The 17,899-nt window shown below is 41.8% G+C and overlaps 2 protein-coding genes across 6 annotated transcripts in view; one reads left to right on the plus strand and one right to left on the minus strand.

Annotated features, from left to right (window-relative positions):
* Positions 1-4,499: 4,499 nt before the first annotated feature.
* On the minus strand, positions 4,500-17,758 carry LOC127383689 (uncharacterized). Its single transcript, XM_051617000.1, has 5 exons — positions 17,705-17,758; positions 12,502-12,695; positions 11,753-11,946; positions 11,285-11,369; positions 4,500-5,134 (listed from the first exon to the last, which is right to left on the minus strand). The coding sequence occupies exons 1-5, from the start codon at positions 17,756-17,758 to the stop codon at positions 4,732-4,734; spliced, it is 930 nt and encodes a 309-aa protein (XP_051472960.1). The 3' UTR covers positions 4,500-4,731.
* Positions 11,943-17,899, plus strand: part of CSGALNACT2 (chondroitin sulfate N-acetylgalactosaminyltransferase 2) — a 31,013-nt gene continuing 25,056 nt past the window's right edge. For 2 of the 5 annotated variants that reach the window (XM_051618721.1, XM_051618718.1), the window contains exon 1: positions 12,171-12,755. The gene's annotated coding sequence lies outside the window, so the exon portion shown is untranslated. Of the gene's footprint in view, positions 12,032-12,170; positions 12,756-13,466; positions 13,587-17,899 lie in introns of those variants that run through there. The other 3 variants (XM_051618719.1, XM_051618720.1, XM_051618722.1) reach the window with 3 other exon arrangements.

Raw genomic sequence — 17,899 nt, forward strand, 5'->3', positions numbered from 1 at the left:
GCAAAATGTGCATAATTTTCTATGGTACACTCAACTGGACCTGTTTTACATTCTTAAAAGCATACAGTAAAAGGCAAGTTTTTATTCCTTGATGTGTTATAATCAATCTTTTATGAATAATACAAGCCTCAAAATGTATCCAAAAAGGATATTTCTACTGAGACTTTTGTTTTTTAAAATTACTTAAAATTTTGAAATGTTTCAAAGCCCTTCTACAAGTCTTACCTCTCTCATTGCAGCTGCAATGGTAAATTTGTAACAGAATACTAGAGATTACATTCAACAGCTCCTAGGAAGCACCAAGTAACATTCCCCATAAACAAGGTGCAGATTGTCCACAGTGAGATGAGTGGTTTCACATTTTCAGCCTAAGCTATCTTTCTGAAAAGAACCCTGATTCCGTAAAGGTGAAAAAAAGTATGTTAAATCCTAGTAAGAAAATCTAAGTGGTTCAGGTCCAGTGCATCTAACTTCGTATAATTTAAGTAGCCTCTCTGAAGTTAGTGGGATCATTCATTAATAAATTATTCCTAATAATTTGCTGGACTAAAATAAAATATCCCAATTGTCTGCCAGCAAAAGTACAGAAGATATTCTAAAAATATGGACTAAGTAGTAATAGCCCAGATTTACCCACGCCTAGCACAATATTGTAACTTGTCTGCCTAGAAGCAGCATTTAGAAGCAGGTACTAGACACTAGAAGACAGGTAAGCACAAATATATCTCTAATGTATACGCAGAAGAGACAGTGAATTAAATATTTGTGAGTATTTATTAAGTTCTTCAGCAAAGATAAGTTATTCACATAAGTTGCAATTAATACTTGTTTCTAATTCCTTGTGACAGCAAACTCTGTCTTCCAGTTCCGACAGAGATGTATGTACTCTTAATGCATTTTCAAGATTAATAGTTCCTCTCTTTTCATAGTTGTCATTTTCAGTTGTACCTAGTTTTATAAAGGGTTGCATGGTACCTCAACAAAACAGAATGTATTTTTGAGCTGTTAAGGAAGTTTATTTTGCTTGTAACTTTCTGAAATGAAGTATGAATATTTTGCCTGCCTTCATACAGACAAGTACGCCTCCCCGTGAGCTCATCTGAAATAACTGTTCCTCACTTTGGGCTAGCAAGGTACATTTCATATAAATACAACTTCATCTCATCTGGAAGCTGTGTCATACAGATTATAGGCCAATCTGAAGTGGTACAAACAATTTTAGAGCACTGCAGTTGTACTTGACCTGTTGAGAAATAACTTTCCAAGTTCTCTTTTAGAAAAGAGAATGAAAGAAGCCTGTTCGTCTCCAAGGTAGTTAAGAAAATAACTAAATCAATGACAATGTAATGCTTGTTGTCATTAGGTAGGAGACTGAGAGTTTGATTCTGTCTGTGCTGATAGAAGCAAATTTGTTACCTTGCCATGAGAAAAGCTTTCCATTTAATCAGTTAAGCAGAAAAGTTTGTAGAGGTTCAACCCATTACAGTGATAGCAAGTATTGTGCATATTTTGAGTAAATAGTGCTGTTTGCAGAAGGTGTTTGCTTTGGGGATTTTTTATTGGCTCCCAAATATAAAAATGCATTGGATTTTTACAAAGCAATCAGCTTTGACCTAGGTCAGCTCCTTGATAAACCTTTGCTGATGTTAATGGAGAGAAACTGTAGACAATGGGCAAATCTTGACTTAAAATATCAATATAAGAAGATGCTTATTTTTAGCATATTAATGTAGTGGAAAGAACAACTAGTTGATGGTTAGAATTACTGAGTATGTCTGTGCATAGATAAAAGGTTTTAAAATGTGAGCAGGGTGTGTAGCTACAACCAGTCACTGTTGCCACTGAGGCTGTAGTTCAGGGGCAGGTCCAATCAGCTTGGCACCTGCAGAAGCTGCCATGCGATGTTAAGTTAACCCAGAATTTTGTGCAAATTTCCTCTGGTGTTTACAAGATTATACATAAAGCGTAAAGTTAGAGACTTAGGGAAAATAAATAAATAAATAAATAAAACATCAAACTGATATATCAGCTTAAATTTATCACCCTGTCTGCAAGAATCTGGTATTAATAGACCCAGATATTAGATTATTTCTTTAGAAATGTGTTGGCATATTCCAAAAGAGAAATAGCGGTCCCCTACTGCAAAGTATGACCAGTGTAGTGGGGCTAGTTTTTATGCATTTCATCATCTTCTCTAAGAGGAAGACAAAAGAGAATTCAAGTCAACACATCTAGGGTCTTAGTTTTAGAATTACATTTGCAAAATAACTTATTACTGAATACTGCAGGGAGATATGACTGCAACAGTTTTGGCAACACTGGTGCCAAAAGTAGTCATGGAGTTACTACATACCACACTAGCACTACATCTGTGGGACGAGTCAACAGATGACTGCAAAGAGCAGGTTAGTGTGGTCTCTCTTCTCTGCTATCACCCCACTATTCCCATACTCCCCATTTGATCTCATCTGGATAGGAACACAGATTTTCCCCCAGGAGACTTTTCCATATGCTGAAGTCTACAGGGACAGAAGGATTTGAGCTGGTCAGGAGAAGGGGACCTGTTCCTCTTTTCATGTTCTGCACTCTTGAAGCTTCTCAAGGGACAAGTTACTGACCTGACAAAACTGGCAGTAGACAAATGTCCTGTCTCCCAGGCATGGGCCATGCAGAAGGTACCACGTGAGGGTTGCAGAGAGGCTCGCCCGGAAGCGCAGGTACAGTCTCACGTTCACAAACCCTGCAATGTAACAAATCTTTGCCTTATGCTGGTAGACATCTAATTTAGAACAACTTAAGAAACTTTGGAATGCCAAACTTGGATTTTTTAGCCCATGATATAGCCACAGATTTGAATTCCTGTAGAAATTCAGACTAGATCTGGAGATAAACGTTGAAGTTTCCAGTCTGATTTTAGTGTGTTCTGCAAGTCACACAAGCACTTGTTAAAGCCTTTTTATAATTTTTCAGCTGTTTGGGGCTTTCCCTCCTGACATGAACATAGTTGAAAGAGTTTGATGTGAGCAATGATTTTCATTTGCAACATGTGCCATTTTCATTGCTCTCTGCCAAGGCAATTTCCTGTCTCAATTTACTATGCTTAAGGATGGAAATATTTTATATTTTTTTAATAAAACTATATCAAATGAGCATGTACTGTAAGAATTTGGATTGCTAAGAAGCTCGCCTGCCTATATTTAGGGAAATTTTTAAGTTATTTGGAGGGGAAAAAAAATACAATTCTAATTCCTCTTTCAGAATTTCTGAAAAAATAAGCTGTAGCCCAATGAAAATCAGTGAAACTGTAGGATACACTTGATCCTACTTGTTTACCAAATTGCTACCAATAACAAGAATAGTGTCCATTTATTCAAAAGTGTTTCACAAAAAAGGAGGAGATTGGGAGTGACTTCCATTACAACCTTACATCTGTTGAGAAGAAAAATGCCAAAAGGGTGGAATACCAAGTAAATAGAGTGGCTGATACCATAGATGAGGAGGATGCCTAGGAGGGCTGTTCTCATTCCTTCAGAAAGCTGGCAACAGGTTCATCTTCTTAAGATCTTTGCCAAGTTTGGAAGATCATTTTGAAGACTAAGATGTGGAAAAAGTCTGGTGATGTACAGGAGATAAATACCAGATTTGTAGTATATATATATATTTTTTTAAAATGTGTATGCAGCTTCAGGAATCAGCCAGCAAGAAGCAAGCAGAGTTCACTGTTCTCAAGATAGTTTTTGTCTGGTCAAGGCCATCAGTGATGGATTTGGCAGCAAAAGACAAGAATGATTCTTTTTGCTACAGCATATAAATAATTGAGATTTTAGCCTTAAGTCAGGATATCATTCAAACACTTAATGAACTGTTTTTCCTGTGCAGAGAGGCCTTCTGAACAGTAGCTTGGTCCTGACATAGCAAATAGAAAGGCATTAAGTTTATGCGGATTATAAGGATTTTTATTTTAAAACATGACAGCTGGAGTCTCACCCAGTGTTGCTCTTCCAGGATAATTTATTAAAAGGAACTGTGGCAGTTTATTAAATATTGAGCAGAAAGAGATTATGTGGGTTCTTTTAAAAACACTACTGAGACTATTTTAATTCCTACTGAAAGACATTATCGTTTTTACATGCATAAAGATAAAGTAAGCAGACTAATTAAATTGCAACAAGTTGTTATCAGAGACAACTTTTTAACAAACCAAATAATGCTTACTAACTCATTTTGATTTGCTTAACCAGGTCACCATTATGGTTTGCTAATGTTATCAAATGTGAAATGAATGTTGTGAAATGCTAGGCCTTAGACTAGAGATGACTTTAAATAGTTACCATTTCAAGTGATAGTCATATATTTATTAGGCAACATGTAACAAAACACTGTTCCTGGTATTAGACCTTGAAATCTAGTATTATTAATAGTACATACTATCTTTATTGCTATAAAAGCATACAGTATATTGCATATAAAGCATACATATATTGCTATAAAAGCAACATACAGTAAAGACCTTGCCACACAATATCTGAACGTGGCTCAGGGTAGCAGAGGGAAGAAGGCACAGCACTGTACCTTGCGTATTTTCCCTATAATCCACATTACAACAGAAAGCACACAAAAATCAATCCCCTCAGCAATTAAGCAGCACAGCCTTATGTGTCACAGGTAAACAAGAGTCTCTAGTTAATCTGGATATAGAAATAAATTAAAAACTGAGATTAGAGCTTTAGCCTACTCGCTTATCTCCCAGTGCTCCCTGTCCCGAGCACTCCAACTACTGTGCTGTGGCTCCCTCCGCAGCACGGAGGGGGCTGGTGACCTGGCCAGCTGGGGCAGAAAGTTGGGCCAGTTCATGCTGAGCTGCTGCTGGCAGTTATCTGTCTTGGGCAAGGATGCCTTCTGGCACCACCTCATCTTTCCAGAACCCCAGCCTTGCTGGGTTTTTCCCATTTCTCCAGATAGCCATTGTGCAGCAGCAGAAGCGAGGGCCATCCTCATCGCCAGCTCTGCCCCGCGTCCCGTTACCAGCTGGATGATGGTGGTCGTGTCCACATGAAACTCCATCAGCTCCACACATGCCACGTGTTTAGCCCAGGTCTCACCGAAGCTTACAGCCAGGCTGCACCAGTTGCACCTATCAAGCAGCAGGCTTGTGACTGAGATCAAAACTGCAGACATTTGCCCCACACAAACATACACAAAATAATCAGCAGCTTGTTACCATTCACAGGTTCACCTTCAGATGACATGACCAGATTTTAGAAACCAGTCTGCATTTAAAATTACAGTCCTCATGTTTTGAGTACACTTCAGTAGCTTTAACACAACCTGCACACACTTTTTAAGATGCTTGCATTGCATAAACAGTCCATTTTTTAAACGTTTATCTCTGATCTTATCCTGTCATAGATATGATTTCATGTTTTTTAAAATAGCACAAATTGTTGCTTGTCTAGCACAATTGAAAAACTGGTAACTGACATTCTTGAAATTTAAATTAAAGAGGAAAAAAAAATGAATGTGTGTGTGTATATATATATATATATATATAAAAAAAAAACACCCATTCAGTTCCTTCTAGTAAGTACTTCTAAGTCTGATGTTCCTTAATTTCCTTAATTTAAATGGGGCACAGGCTGCCAGATCAGGTCTTTGTCATTCTAGCTCTAAATATAGGAGCAGGAAAGGAGAAGCAGGAACAATTTTTTCTTGTTCTTCAGGAGAAGTGGGAACAAATTAAAATGAATTTCAAAGCATCTAGCCTACTCAGCTGTCCTATGATTGAATTTCTAAGGGACAATCCTGCTTTGAATTAATTTGATTTGGAGCTCCATTTTACAACAGATGTGAGCCATTGCAAGATTCATATCAGCAAAGCTGTTTCTTAACAAAGATAAGATAGAACAATTGTTATAAGTAAAAAATGAAAGAGCTTGTGAGACCATGAGGAAGGTAGTGCAGTGACATTTGATCCTGACTTTACAAATGAGTTCATCCTTACCACTTGGTTTTTAATGATAATAGTGAAGTCTCAACAAGAATGCTTTGAACACATTTCTCAAAATCAGCTGCTGTTTTTATGAACCACAGCAACAGATGCTGATTTCTGTGAAAATCTAAACACAGCATTTTTAACTGCTCAGTTGAGGTCTGGTGGGTTTTTTTTCTGGTTGCCTGCTGATACTCAGTGGTACCCAGCAGAGTTCCCTCTTGATGAGCAGTGCATATCCTACCTTCCTCTAGCCCTCTCTGTTTCAGCACAGCAAGAATTTTTAAGTCCTTGATAGTAAACTACTACTAATAAAATCAAAGTCGTAATGTGATTTTATTATTATTTCCGTGTCATTTTATGGAAGGAATAGTTTACAAATAAGGAAAATGTACTTAAAAAGTAAAGTAATGATGACTACAATAACTTATTTTTATAGAATCACTGAGTCATTTTGGTTGGAAAAGACCTTTAAGATCATCAAGTCCAACCATTATCCTAACTCTACAAAGTCTGGTGCCAAACCATGTCCCTGAACACCACATCTACACATTTTATGAACTAACTGACTGGAGTTTAAACACAAAGACTTTTTCTGAGTAGTTACAGACAAGCCTATAGCTAACACTGGCAAAAAAACCCCACCCAAACTGGAGTGGAATAGATAGATCCTGCCAAAAATAGGGCAGCACAGTACAGACAATGAACAGATGAGGAGTTCCTTTGCCTCTGGTCCTGTCTATTCTTAGTGAACTATTTGCTAATCTGTCAGCATGGATGATCACCTCTGTACTGTACCTCCCTTCAGCTTTGTCTTTATTATGTGTGGAAGGTGCTGGTGTTTTTTTCACTGCTGAACAGGCGCAGCGGGTACAACAGATTATGCAGTAAGGCATATTAAATATGGATATACTGAATATTTTGTAGAAAACATGAAGCATTGCAGATTATGGAAGCCAAAATATTTTCCTCTATAAGGAAACTATATTTAATGTAGATATTTATCTGAATATACTGAGCACAAGGTTTTCAGAGCACAAAAAGGAGCCCAACCTGATAACTAACCAAAAGGCCTTGGTAATTTATACTGTTATCTTCTCAGATAAGAAGTGCTCATGAAAGATTGTCTGCTTAAATCTCATATATAGAATGACCGAACGTATTTCTCTTTTTGCATCCTAGACAGTGAAATCTACAGTTTAGAAAGTAATTTAATAGGGTTGATTTTGAATATATTACTTTATAGTTTTATCAGGATAGTATTCTGCAAAACTTGAGAAGAAAAACAACCAAAAAAACGTGTCATTTTGGAATGTTTTGCATTATACTGAATCCTCTAGTCCAAGTTCAGATTTGTTTTCCATTCTAGGTACAGAATAGGGCTGCTTGAACTTTTTCAGAGCTGTTTTATCATCAATATATTTGTGAAAAAATTGTCTTCTCCTTTTAGAAAAATGCCTGAAGCACTTCTTGGTATCATTAGACAGAAGCTATATAGCAAAGGTGTCTTGCAATAGCCAGAAAAAGCCAAATACAGAATTCAAGCACTACATACGTCGGTTATTTTTCATACGTGTTGCTACTGGCTAGTCTGGTGTGATACCCTGGTGCAGCTGCAAGTGAGTAGTGGAATCCTGGGTGTCTGACCTGTAGTACCAGTCAGAAAAAATAAGGCCATGTGGCCAAAAAATGATCAGCTACAACTGCAGAATATTGCCTGCTTCTCCCAGCTGGAGCAGGGACCAGAGCCCAGGCACTTAGCACAGCTCCCTGCAATTCCCCTTCTGCCTTCCCATTCCTCTGCGGCACAAAGTGACGCCCCTAACTACTTGTACAGTAATGACTCTGGGAGCCACTTGCTACCATTGAAGAGCTCAGCAAACACTCATTGCTAACAGTGACTATATATTGACTTAAATCCTAACAATTCTGATATATCCTTCCATATAATTTTCCAAATGTCAGTACCATTGATAAACTAAAATACAGGAATTCAAATAAAAAACAAGTGGACTATAATACGCATTTTTGTCATCAGAGGAAAGCTTTTTCATAGTGAGGTAATTAAATCCTACTTAATTTATATCTGTGATTGTATTGATTATCTTTTCCAGTAAGGAATGTAATCTATTTTCATTAATGAGTATAAAAATTACTGAGTCTGCTTTAACGTATGAAAAGAGTCTATATGAATTTAAAGTCAGTGATACAGTCTGTACAGACCATTTTCCAAGGGAAATCTCTGAAAGTAATTTAGCAACTGTGATTCCAAAACAGCAGGAAAAAAACATCTATAGCAGTTAATTTCCCAGACATTACATAACTTATATGCTTCTGGGTCCAAAATTTAGTACATTATAATACCAACAAATTAGTACTGAGTGATACCGAACCACTACATAAATAAATGCAGTTCTTCAGCATTCAGATATAGAGGCCAAAAGTCAAAGCATTACCTAGATCAAAATGCTGCAAGAATGCAAAATAAAAGGGAAAAGGAACAATAAATAGAGGATGATTGCTGCATGGTAAGAGTTGCTCTGACATGTTGATACAAAGTAAGTTTATGTATGCACTGTCTCTCCTAAACCTATTATAAATCAAAATATTATTTCAGCCTCTAAAGCAGATAAGTAAAATATTGTGACCTTCTGAGCACATTTGATACTCATTGTAGATGCCCCATGATAACAGTAAGACAGCAGTGGTGCCCTTTCTCTGGGAGGTACCTAGGTGAGCCCTAGGTTAGCTGTTCAGTGACCTGGTTGATGCTCGTAGGACAGTGTCCTCTGCAGAGCTGGAGGTCAAGGTTAGGATTCCTCAGGCCAGAAAGAACTGAACTGTACTGTAGCACAGCACCTCTCCTATGATCCCTTTTCTCATAGCCCATAGCAACAAGATGTGCTTTGATAGGACCAGTGACAAAGGGTTATGGAATATAATTTGGAATAAAAAGGCAAAATGAAGATTTTAATGGAAGAAAATATAAACCAAGGTTATTAACATACTGTAGGATGATTTATTTCAGGCTATTAAAAATTCTTTATACTTTTGGTTCCATTGTTTAGTATCTGTTATAAATAACTTGCAACAATTAAAACAAGGATTAAGAAAGAGGCTTCACATGGGATTGTATTGGAATGGTGCCACCAGAAAGGCTGAGCTGTGGTATCTGACAAAGAGCCCTGTGTCAAGGCAAACTAATGACTATTGTTTGGCAATTAAAGCTCTGGATTTTCAGGCAAAGTAACACCATTTTTCTTATTCCACATACACATTTTATTTTTGGCTTGAGAGGACAGGAGAACAAAAATACCCACTGTTGAAGGATTGGGTTTTTTTTCTTTTCTTCTTTGGTTTCATTTATGTTATTCCTTCACTTTGGCATAATGTTCTCAGATCAGCTCCTGTCTCTTTTTTCCTATTGTTTCTTCCCCTCCAGCCCACACATAGGCTAAAAAAAAAAAAAAAAAAAAAAAAAAGGCAGGAAGAAAAGAAAAGAAAAAACCAGAAACCACTAGAGGCTGGAGCTAGTATTTTTTGAGTCAGCTATTACCAGCTGCTTTCTTTTCCCTAACTGTACCAGTTAAAGAACACCATTTACCAAAGTTTTGCAAAACATTTATGAAGTCTGTCTCTAAAAGAATTATAATATTTTAATAAAATTCAAAGCTGTATTTCCTATGTATATACATACCTATTGCTTCCAGATGCCTCTCTAAGGAGAATCCCCAGGCTGAAATTAACTGTGTCTTAAAACACAGACATTTGCTAGATGTTTTGTTGCCTGCTTTATTCACAAACAAACTGGGAATTCTTCTTGAGGTCTGTAAGATTAACACCAAATAGGAGCTACACCATCTGTTAGCACAAATATAGGTCTGAGTTATAAAGGAATGTTTAGTATTGGAATAGCTTATTCTGATACAAGACTCAGGAAGTTATGCATAACGTCACTGCAAAAACATTGTTTTACTTGCTGTGGTAGACCTCGTATACAGAGATTGCTATGAATTAATACCCAACTTGTTATTACTAGAGTTTAAAAAAACCTGTTCTTCTCTCAGTCTGAGAAATACAACGATTTCTGGAAGTGAAGGAACTCTGGTAAACAGAGGAAACTGGCACCTAAAGAAAAAGTATTCTCTGTACAATCTCTTGTAAAGCACCATAGAGGTCTCCCTACAGAGTGGCAACTGGCTCTTAAGCAGAAAAGTGGTACCTGGAAAGGCTCAAGGACAATATTCATTCTGGTTGTTCTCTGTAGAACAACCAGCGGGTAGTGTAGGATTGTTAGAGCTTGTGTGAAAGCTACATTGTAGTGTTAGTTTATTAAATGAGTAACTTCAGCTATTTCCGTTCTGTTACCTTCTTGTACTTCAAATAATATTATGTCTACAGAACCCTGCAGTCTCCAGTATCAGTAATATAACACAAGTGTATAGTGAACTGCCCATTTATCACAACACAGAAGAGGAGCAGGAACTGGGGAACACTCAACAGTCACATGCAGTATGCAACACTGAAACTTTGCGTAAGGTGAGGTGTAAAATAGTAGTATGTTTACATATTGTTGTTTTTTTAAATAGAATGAACCCACATTTACCAGTTTCAGGAGTGGGTACGTGAAAAACCAAGCCTTCTGATAACTCTCTTATCCATGAACCTCTTCAAATATATTTTGATGGACACCTAACTTTGATGATGCAGCCTCATGACAAGCTTCAAAGGCCAGGGAAGTGCCTGCAAGGATGGCTGGCCAGCCCAGCCAAGTGTGTTTTCCCTTAGTGGCCCAGAGCAGTGAGGTGGAGCCTGGCAGCAAAGAGGGATGCCAGTCCATGTAGAAAAACCCTGTCTATTTAAAATCAACATTTATTTAAGGTATTCCCTCGAAAGACCTTTGTTGTCTGACACCTTGAAATCTAAAACATAGGTCCCTGGACATCCACCCCCTTCCCAGCCTGTGCGGTGTAGCTGCTTATGAACAAACAGGTTTCCACCTGCCTGAGGACCAAGGGCTGCTCAGTGCTACAGGGGGTGCAGACCTTGACAGAGCAATATTGTGATGGAGCAGGTTGGCCTCTGATGTTCAGAACATCAGGGGCTCCACTCTGGAAAGCCTGTGGTGCCTGCCTTTCACTGGCAAATCAGTGATGTCAAGTGGGGGCTGCAGGTCTTTGCAGAATAAGGTTCTAGCTGCTTTTAACTGTCTAGGTCTGTTTTGGATGAGGGGGGCCAGAAACAGCAGGTAGTTATGAAACAATATTGCCACATCACCAGCTTCCTCGGCCTTACCCTTGGGGCTGTTTCGGGCCACCCTTCGTGCAGACAGCCGAAAGCTGCGCGGGGTCCTGAGCACGGCTTCCTGTCAAGGTAAGCCCTGCAGAGAAACAAAATACTGTCAGGAAGGATTTGAGCAAGTAGAAAATAACTGTCAGTAAGTTCTGCTGGTCGTAGGCCCTGCAGCCCCAGGACGGTTTTGTTAACGTCTGAAAAGCCGCCCTCGCCCCGCGGGGCCGCAGCTCCCGCTGCCCTGCCGGGCGGGCCCAGCACTCGGGGCCGTGAGGGGCCGGGCCCGGCGCGGGAGGCCGGGCTCGCTGCGGGCCCGGCGGGCGGAGGCGCCGGCCGCGGGGCCTGGCCCGGCCCTGCCCGCCTCCCCGTGCCGGGCGCTGCCCCGGCCAGCGCTCCTCGGCCCTGCGCGCCGCTCGCTACCGGGCGGGCCCGGGCGCGTTCGTGCCGTTCCTGCCACGGGCTCTCGGGCACCTGCTTCTCGCCGTCGCCCTCGGGGCGTGCGAGGGCCGCGCTGCGGGGCCGCGGGGCGCTGGGGAGGCCGCGGGCCCGGCCGCTCCCCCAGGCCTCGGCAGCGCCCCGGGGGCGGCCGGGGGGAAGGGGAAGGAGGGCGCTGCCGCGTCCCGGCGGGCACCCGGGCCCGCCCCGGGGGCGGCCGGTGCCGTCCCCTTTAAGAGCCGCGGCGGAGGGACCCGCCCGCTCGTGCTCCAGCGCACAGGAAGTGGGGTCGCGGCTGAGCGCGGGGCCCGCGTGGTGAGTCCGGCCCTGCCCTGCCCTGCCTCCCGCCGGGCCCTCACCCGCTCCCGGGCCCTCACCCGCTCCCGGGCCCTCACCCGCTCCCGGGCCCTCACCCGCTCCCGGGCCCTCACCCGCTCCCGGGCTCTCACCGCCGCCGTCCCTCCCCTGCCCGCCGGGCGGCCGCCGGGGAAGGGGCCGAGCGGCGCCCCGGGAGCCCGCCCGGCCGGTCGGGGCAGCCGCGGTGGGGCCGCCTCCCGCCGGGCCCGCTGTGCGGGGCGCCGAGAGCGGGGGGAGCGGGGCCGGGCCCGCCCCCTCCCCCGGCTCAGGGTGGCAGCCGCGCCCGGCGATGGGCAGGTGGGGTCTGAAATCGGTGCCGCTGGTGCTCGTGGCGGGGGCCTCGCCCGCCTCCTTCGGTTTGGGTCTTGGCAACAAAACCGCTCGCTCTTCCTTCTCACGGTTACGTTCCCGTTACATTAACTAGTTACGCTGGAGTGCGGTTTTGGAGGTGCAGGCGTCGGGAGACTGCGTTGGAGATGCAGCGAGGTTTATCTCCGCAGAAAGCCTCCTTGCTGGTGTCCTCTGCCCGGGTCTGACCGGGCAGGATGGGTGATGGTGCACAGCTGGGGGGTGACTGTCCCTGCCCGCTGCCTGGGGATGCTGCCTCGACCTCCTCCAGCCGCTGCAAACCCCAGTTTCTCCCGCCAGCTCATCCTCCCCCCCCAGAGCAGATGAAAAGACGGTAAGAAGGCAGCACTTAATCCTTTTCAGTGGGCTGTTTAGACTTTTTAAACTGAGGTTTAGATCACCTGCTTTTTGTCAGCCAGGTCTTTGTTCTTTAAATTCGGTATCTTTTTTTTCTAGCCTATCTTAGCTGGAAGTTCATGTCCTGCTTCAGTGTGTTTGAAGGAAGCCTCTGTCTTCCTTGCGTTTGTTCGCTAAATAGTGAGTACTCGTCCAAATGCTGCAGAAGACAGCAGCTTGGAAGCGTTCCCAGTAGCTGTCAGTGGACGTAGATGTGTTTTACAGACAGCGTGTTAGTTGTGGGCCTTAATTATACCCCAAGGCTTTTATGGGAGACTTTTGCCAGCAAGTCCTTACCGTAAGGATCAGGAGACCCACACTGAGGGTTGCTATAGGAGTGCTGTCCTAAACTATCAGTAAGCTGAGAATGAAGGGAAGGACAATGATTTTGAAGCACACGACTGTATAGTACAAATAAAATTTGTTCAGCTGGTCTGCTCTTGGCAAGAACACACAAAAACTTGTGTGATTCAGATGAGTTGATTGAGTTCTTTCCCTTCTTGACTTTGCTTCGTGTTATCCTCAGGGTTAAAGGGGGAAGAAAAAAGAAAACTTGTCATTAAGGCTGCTACGTTGTGGTTGAAGTTGTACCAAGTTATTTTTTAAATTAAGTCCTTTGCTTCTAAGTTCCAGCCCCTGGATATGGGTCTTCATAAGTCCGTGAGAAGCACCATCTGAGAGCATGGTTAAATGATAAGTAGCTGTGGTCTGTTGCCAAGATAACCCATGGGCATATCTGGCACAACAATTTCTACCCCAGCACCACAGGGTACGTTTGTGCTACTTTCATGTTTGTCTGAAGTGCTCTGTGGTCCTCTGTGTAAAAAAGATCACCAAAATGACCTGAACTTTTAAAATATAGAGAACTAAATTTGGAGGAGGGGGGGGGGTATGAGAAATATGAGGCCAGGTTTTTTTTTTACTGCAGAAAGCAAATTGCACAATATTTTTCTTAACTCTGAAACAGTCTGTCATTATGAAGCAAGCTTCATGACTTGCAATGTTTTCTCTTTGAATAATGCTGAAGCAGGATCGTGGAGGTGGGGTGAAACTCAGCCTTTGAATCAGGATTTGGGTGGCACTGGAACTGATAATGTGCTTGCCTTTCAGTTAGCTCATCTATCTTCTATCCTCTTAGAGGACCAGCCCTGCAAAATAAAAGTGTGGGAAGAGACCATGATAACTTTGCTTCTGGAAAAGAAAAAAAAAAAAAAAAAGGCATTTCAAGTACAATAATTTCGTTTTTAAAAAAAGAAAAAATCTTCAAAGAAAGAGCTCTTAAAGGGCACAGTGGAAAGAGTTTCAAGAGCATAATAGCTTTTGTAATAAAAAAAATGCTTTATCTGTGCAATTAACTATGTTCTTGCAAGCTTAGTGTTGGAAATGGGAAAAAGAAATCATACCTCACAAGATGTTCAGCAATATAATGCTTTTGTGAGGGAGTGGGAATAGAGTTCTGCTTCTGAGTTAAAGCCACAGCTTGTGTGAAGAATTTGCAGAAGGACACTACTCACTGTTTGCCAGAACAGTTTCATTTTGAATAATGCTTAGAAAAGCCCAGCACCTCATTAATGTTATTTTTTATTAGAAAAATCTGGAAGTTTACAGTGACTTTAATGCTTATAATTTATTTTTTATTAAGCTCTTAAAAAAAAAAACAACCCACAACATATCTGAAGGCAGGAACAGTACTGTGAGTGTCTTATAGTGGGACAGGATACTGTCTGAGGCCTTCCTTAGGTGCATGTAGCTGCTGCTTTCATCTAAGCCTGTTTAAATTTTTTTACTGTAAGACTGCTAATATCTTGCATAGACCTAAAAATGGAGACAGACTGGTTAAACAGTTTAATGGTTCTTGAGGATCTTACACCTTGTTGTATGTCTAATCTGAATTGTTAGGTCTGATGGTCACTGCCAGCTGAATTTTTTTTTTTTTAAATTAAGACTAACTAGACAATAATTGGAAGGTATAGTTAGTCACTAAAGATCAGAGGTTCAACGGGAAAGAAAAATGAACCTTTTTCCCAATCCTGGAAGATGTTACTGCATGTAGAAATATGGTACACTAAAATACATGTGAGAAGCTTTCTGTGCTGGGACTAGGCTGTCCATCCTTCTCCCTTTGTGTGTGGTAAGGCTGGCAGGAGACACACATTCCACAGTTATTCCGGTGAATTATGGAGGGGTGAATATCTTGCAATGATCCATGCTTTATCTTCCCTGTTTTTAAAGGCTTTTCCCATTCACAAACCAAATGCTCTAAAACTCTTACTAGTGAGTTGATAGATCTGCCAAGTGATTGCAGGTGCTGTGAGTGCAAATGAGAGTATTGGGATGCTTAGTGGAGCATCAGTGTTTCACAGGAAAGTTCAGAGCATCCAGATCTGATTTGAGGTGAGGAAGCTACCATGTGAGGAAATCTTGCATGCACTTCTTTAATCTAACCATTTCCTGCATTCTTAATAATCTCCAACTATAATAAACCTAACTATAGAGATTGGCCTGTTTACTCATTAGCATCTGCCTGCAGTAAGTACAAGTGCCTCCCAGCACTGTGCTCTTGGGTCTCAGTTGCTTTCTTCAGCCCCTGCCATGGTCCTGGGGAATTCCTGGTCAGGACCCCATTTGCCTCCCAGGCTGCCATGTGGATTGGTGTGTCTCCTCCATCCATGCATTTGAGGATCTTCTTGTTGGAAGCTGTGTTGGTGGGTGACAGAAGGGGCAGGTCTGCCTGTGTTTCTCTTTCATTTTCTTCCTCCTTCGTATTAAACGGATCTTTCACTGGTGGAGTGGGTGGGTGATAAAGGGCAGGTCTGTTTTGCTTTTTTTTCCTGCCATTTCTTCCTCCCCCACACTAGGCTGTGCTGCTTCACTGGTGAAGCACCTTCTGGAAGAGGATCTCTCTGTTATGACACTGGGCTGTCAGTTGGTGCAGCTCTCTGAAAGCCTGGAGCCAGCATACATGTCCTTCTGGTGTTGGAAATCAGTCTTCCTAGCAGCTTCCCTGCCATGGCCAGAAGTGACCTGAGTTGTCAATTAATGCTTTAGTTCAATAGATGAAGGGCTAAGAATGTTTAGCCGTGGGAGTTCAAGTGCAAGCACACAACAGGTGACTCGAGAAAGAATTGTGCAGAACTGCAGTAGCACACCCGAGTGCACTAATAATTTTTGAGATGCCAGTTGCAAGACATGTTAGGGCAGCTTCTAGTTTGCAAGTGTGTAGTTGCAGAAGTCGTGAGAGTTTGATGGCTGAAGTGCTGCCATACAGTGGTGCTGCCAGTAGTTGTGTAGATGTTGAAGCTACATCGTTATGACACTTAACATGGGATAGTTAATTGCAGCCAGGTAGCTAACTGGGCAGAATTTTGCTATGCCAGTGTCCCTGTCTGGTGTTTGTATACGTATATCTTCTCTGTAGAAACAGCAGAAATAATACTTAAACAAATCTTCTGGGGTGAGTTCTTGCTATTGCAAGGGCATGTGCTGAGCAGCAAGGCACAGGAAACAGCTGAAGCTCATTGGGAACACCACTACATTATAGCAGTAGAAATTAGGTATATGAGCTTGTGTTTTGAAGGACACTCTGAAAATAGAAAATGGTAGTCTTGAGCACAGTTTAGGGTCACTGGAACTATATGGAGGGCTAAGTCATTAATTTCCATTAAATAAAAGCTCTACTGGAAGAGTGTTTTGGGTGATAGCTTTCACATGCCTTGTGGTAGCACTTCTGCTGTCTCTTAAAGGTTTCCCCAAGCAGTGGTGTCAAAAATAACACACTTGCTGGCACTGTTGATACTACTCACTGCCCTGGGGGCAGCAGATGGTTTCCATGTCTTCCTAGTGCTTTGGTAGAGTGGAAATTAAGTCTGAGTGATAATAGTTCATCTTTCATGTCATTTGGGAGTTTCTGTTATGGATAGAAGTCTTCTGAAGACAGGATGTGCAGTTTGTGAAGTAGGAGGATGAGTATGGGATGGGGTTGGGGCTGACTGAAAAGAGGCTGATGTTTCTGCCTCTCCCAGCATAGAATAAGACTCTGTCCCACTGCTTCTGGCATTTAGAATAGGACTGCTTTAACATGCTAAATGCAGTGTTATATTTTGATATTTAGTGCTACTAAGTTTGTTTCTTTAAGTTGATGTTTTATTTCAGATATAATCCAGTGACTTTTAATTCTTTGCATTTAGCCTTTCAGAGTTGATCCTTGGTTGTGAAAGGTCCTGAGCTTCTGTGAGAGTTTTCCCTGGCTAGATGGAAGGTGGAAGTGTATGTAGTATGGGGGCAAGAGGAGACAGTAAGAAAACTTGAACTAATGTTAAAATAGCACAATACAAGTTGCTGCCAGTAGGACCATGTGTCAAATGCGACACTTAGAATAGTTTGTGACAAGTGTCTGTGTTAACGGCCTATATGTTTATGCTGTGAGGTAAAACTAGCAGTGAAATTTAGTAACTGTGGAACATAAGCACAACAAAAGAATGACACAAGGAACCTGCAAAAACTGAACAGAGGTTTACAGAAACTCCTGGCTTCTCTCCCCTCCTAATCATGATCATCTCTTCCTGAAGAGGAGGAGGGGTGGTCCAAGTGGTCCAAAGACAGACTTCAGGGACTTTAAAAACAAAGCAAAGAGATGGAGCAGTGTAAAACAAAGTGTTGAGTGTTAGCGTTTCTGTTTTTCATACTGGTGTCTTTTTAAATGCCAGGCAACTTTAAAAAAACACCATTAATATAAAGATCAATAGTTGTGACAAGCTGCTAGCTTCTCTGTTTTCAGTGAAGTCTGGTATTGCTAGTTCTTTAAGAGTAATTTTATGCTTAGTTGTAATGTCAAATTGAAAAATTACAGATGACATAAGTGCATCTAGCTGTGCTTCTGGAACGCACCAGATGTTTCTCAATTGTTTGGTATCCAGCTTTCACTTCTGGTGACATATTCATGGCTGATCTGTTGTGCTGAAAGCTAAACTACTATGCTGATTTTTAGCCATTCTAAAAATATTTGCTGGTTGTGTTCCTCCTTCTATCTGAGATTAATGGACTGAGGAATAACAGACCGAGTCCAGTTTTGAATACCACATG

The sequence above is a fragment of the Apus apus genome, chromosome 4, assembly GCF_020740795.1.
Source record: "Apus apus isolate bApuApu2 chromosome 4, bApuApu2.pri.cur, whole genome shotgun sequence".
NCBI classification, from domain to species: Eukaryota; Metazoa; Chordata; class Aves; order Apodiformes; family Apodidae; genus Apus; species Apus apus.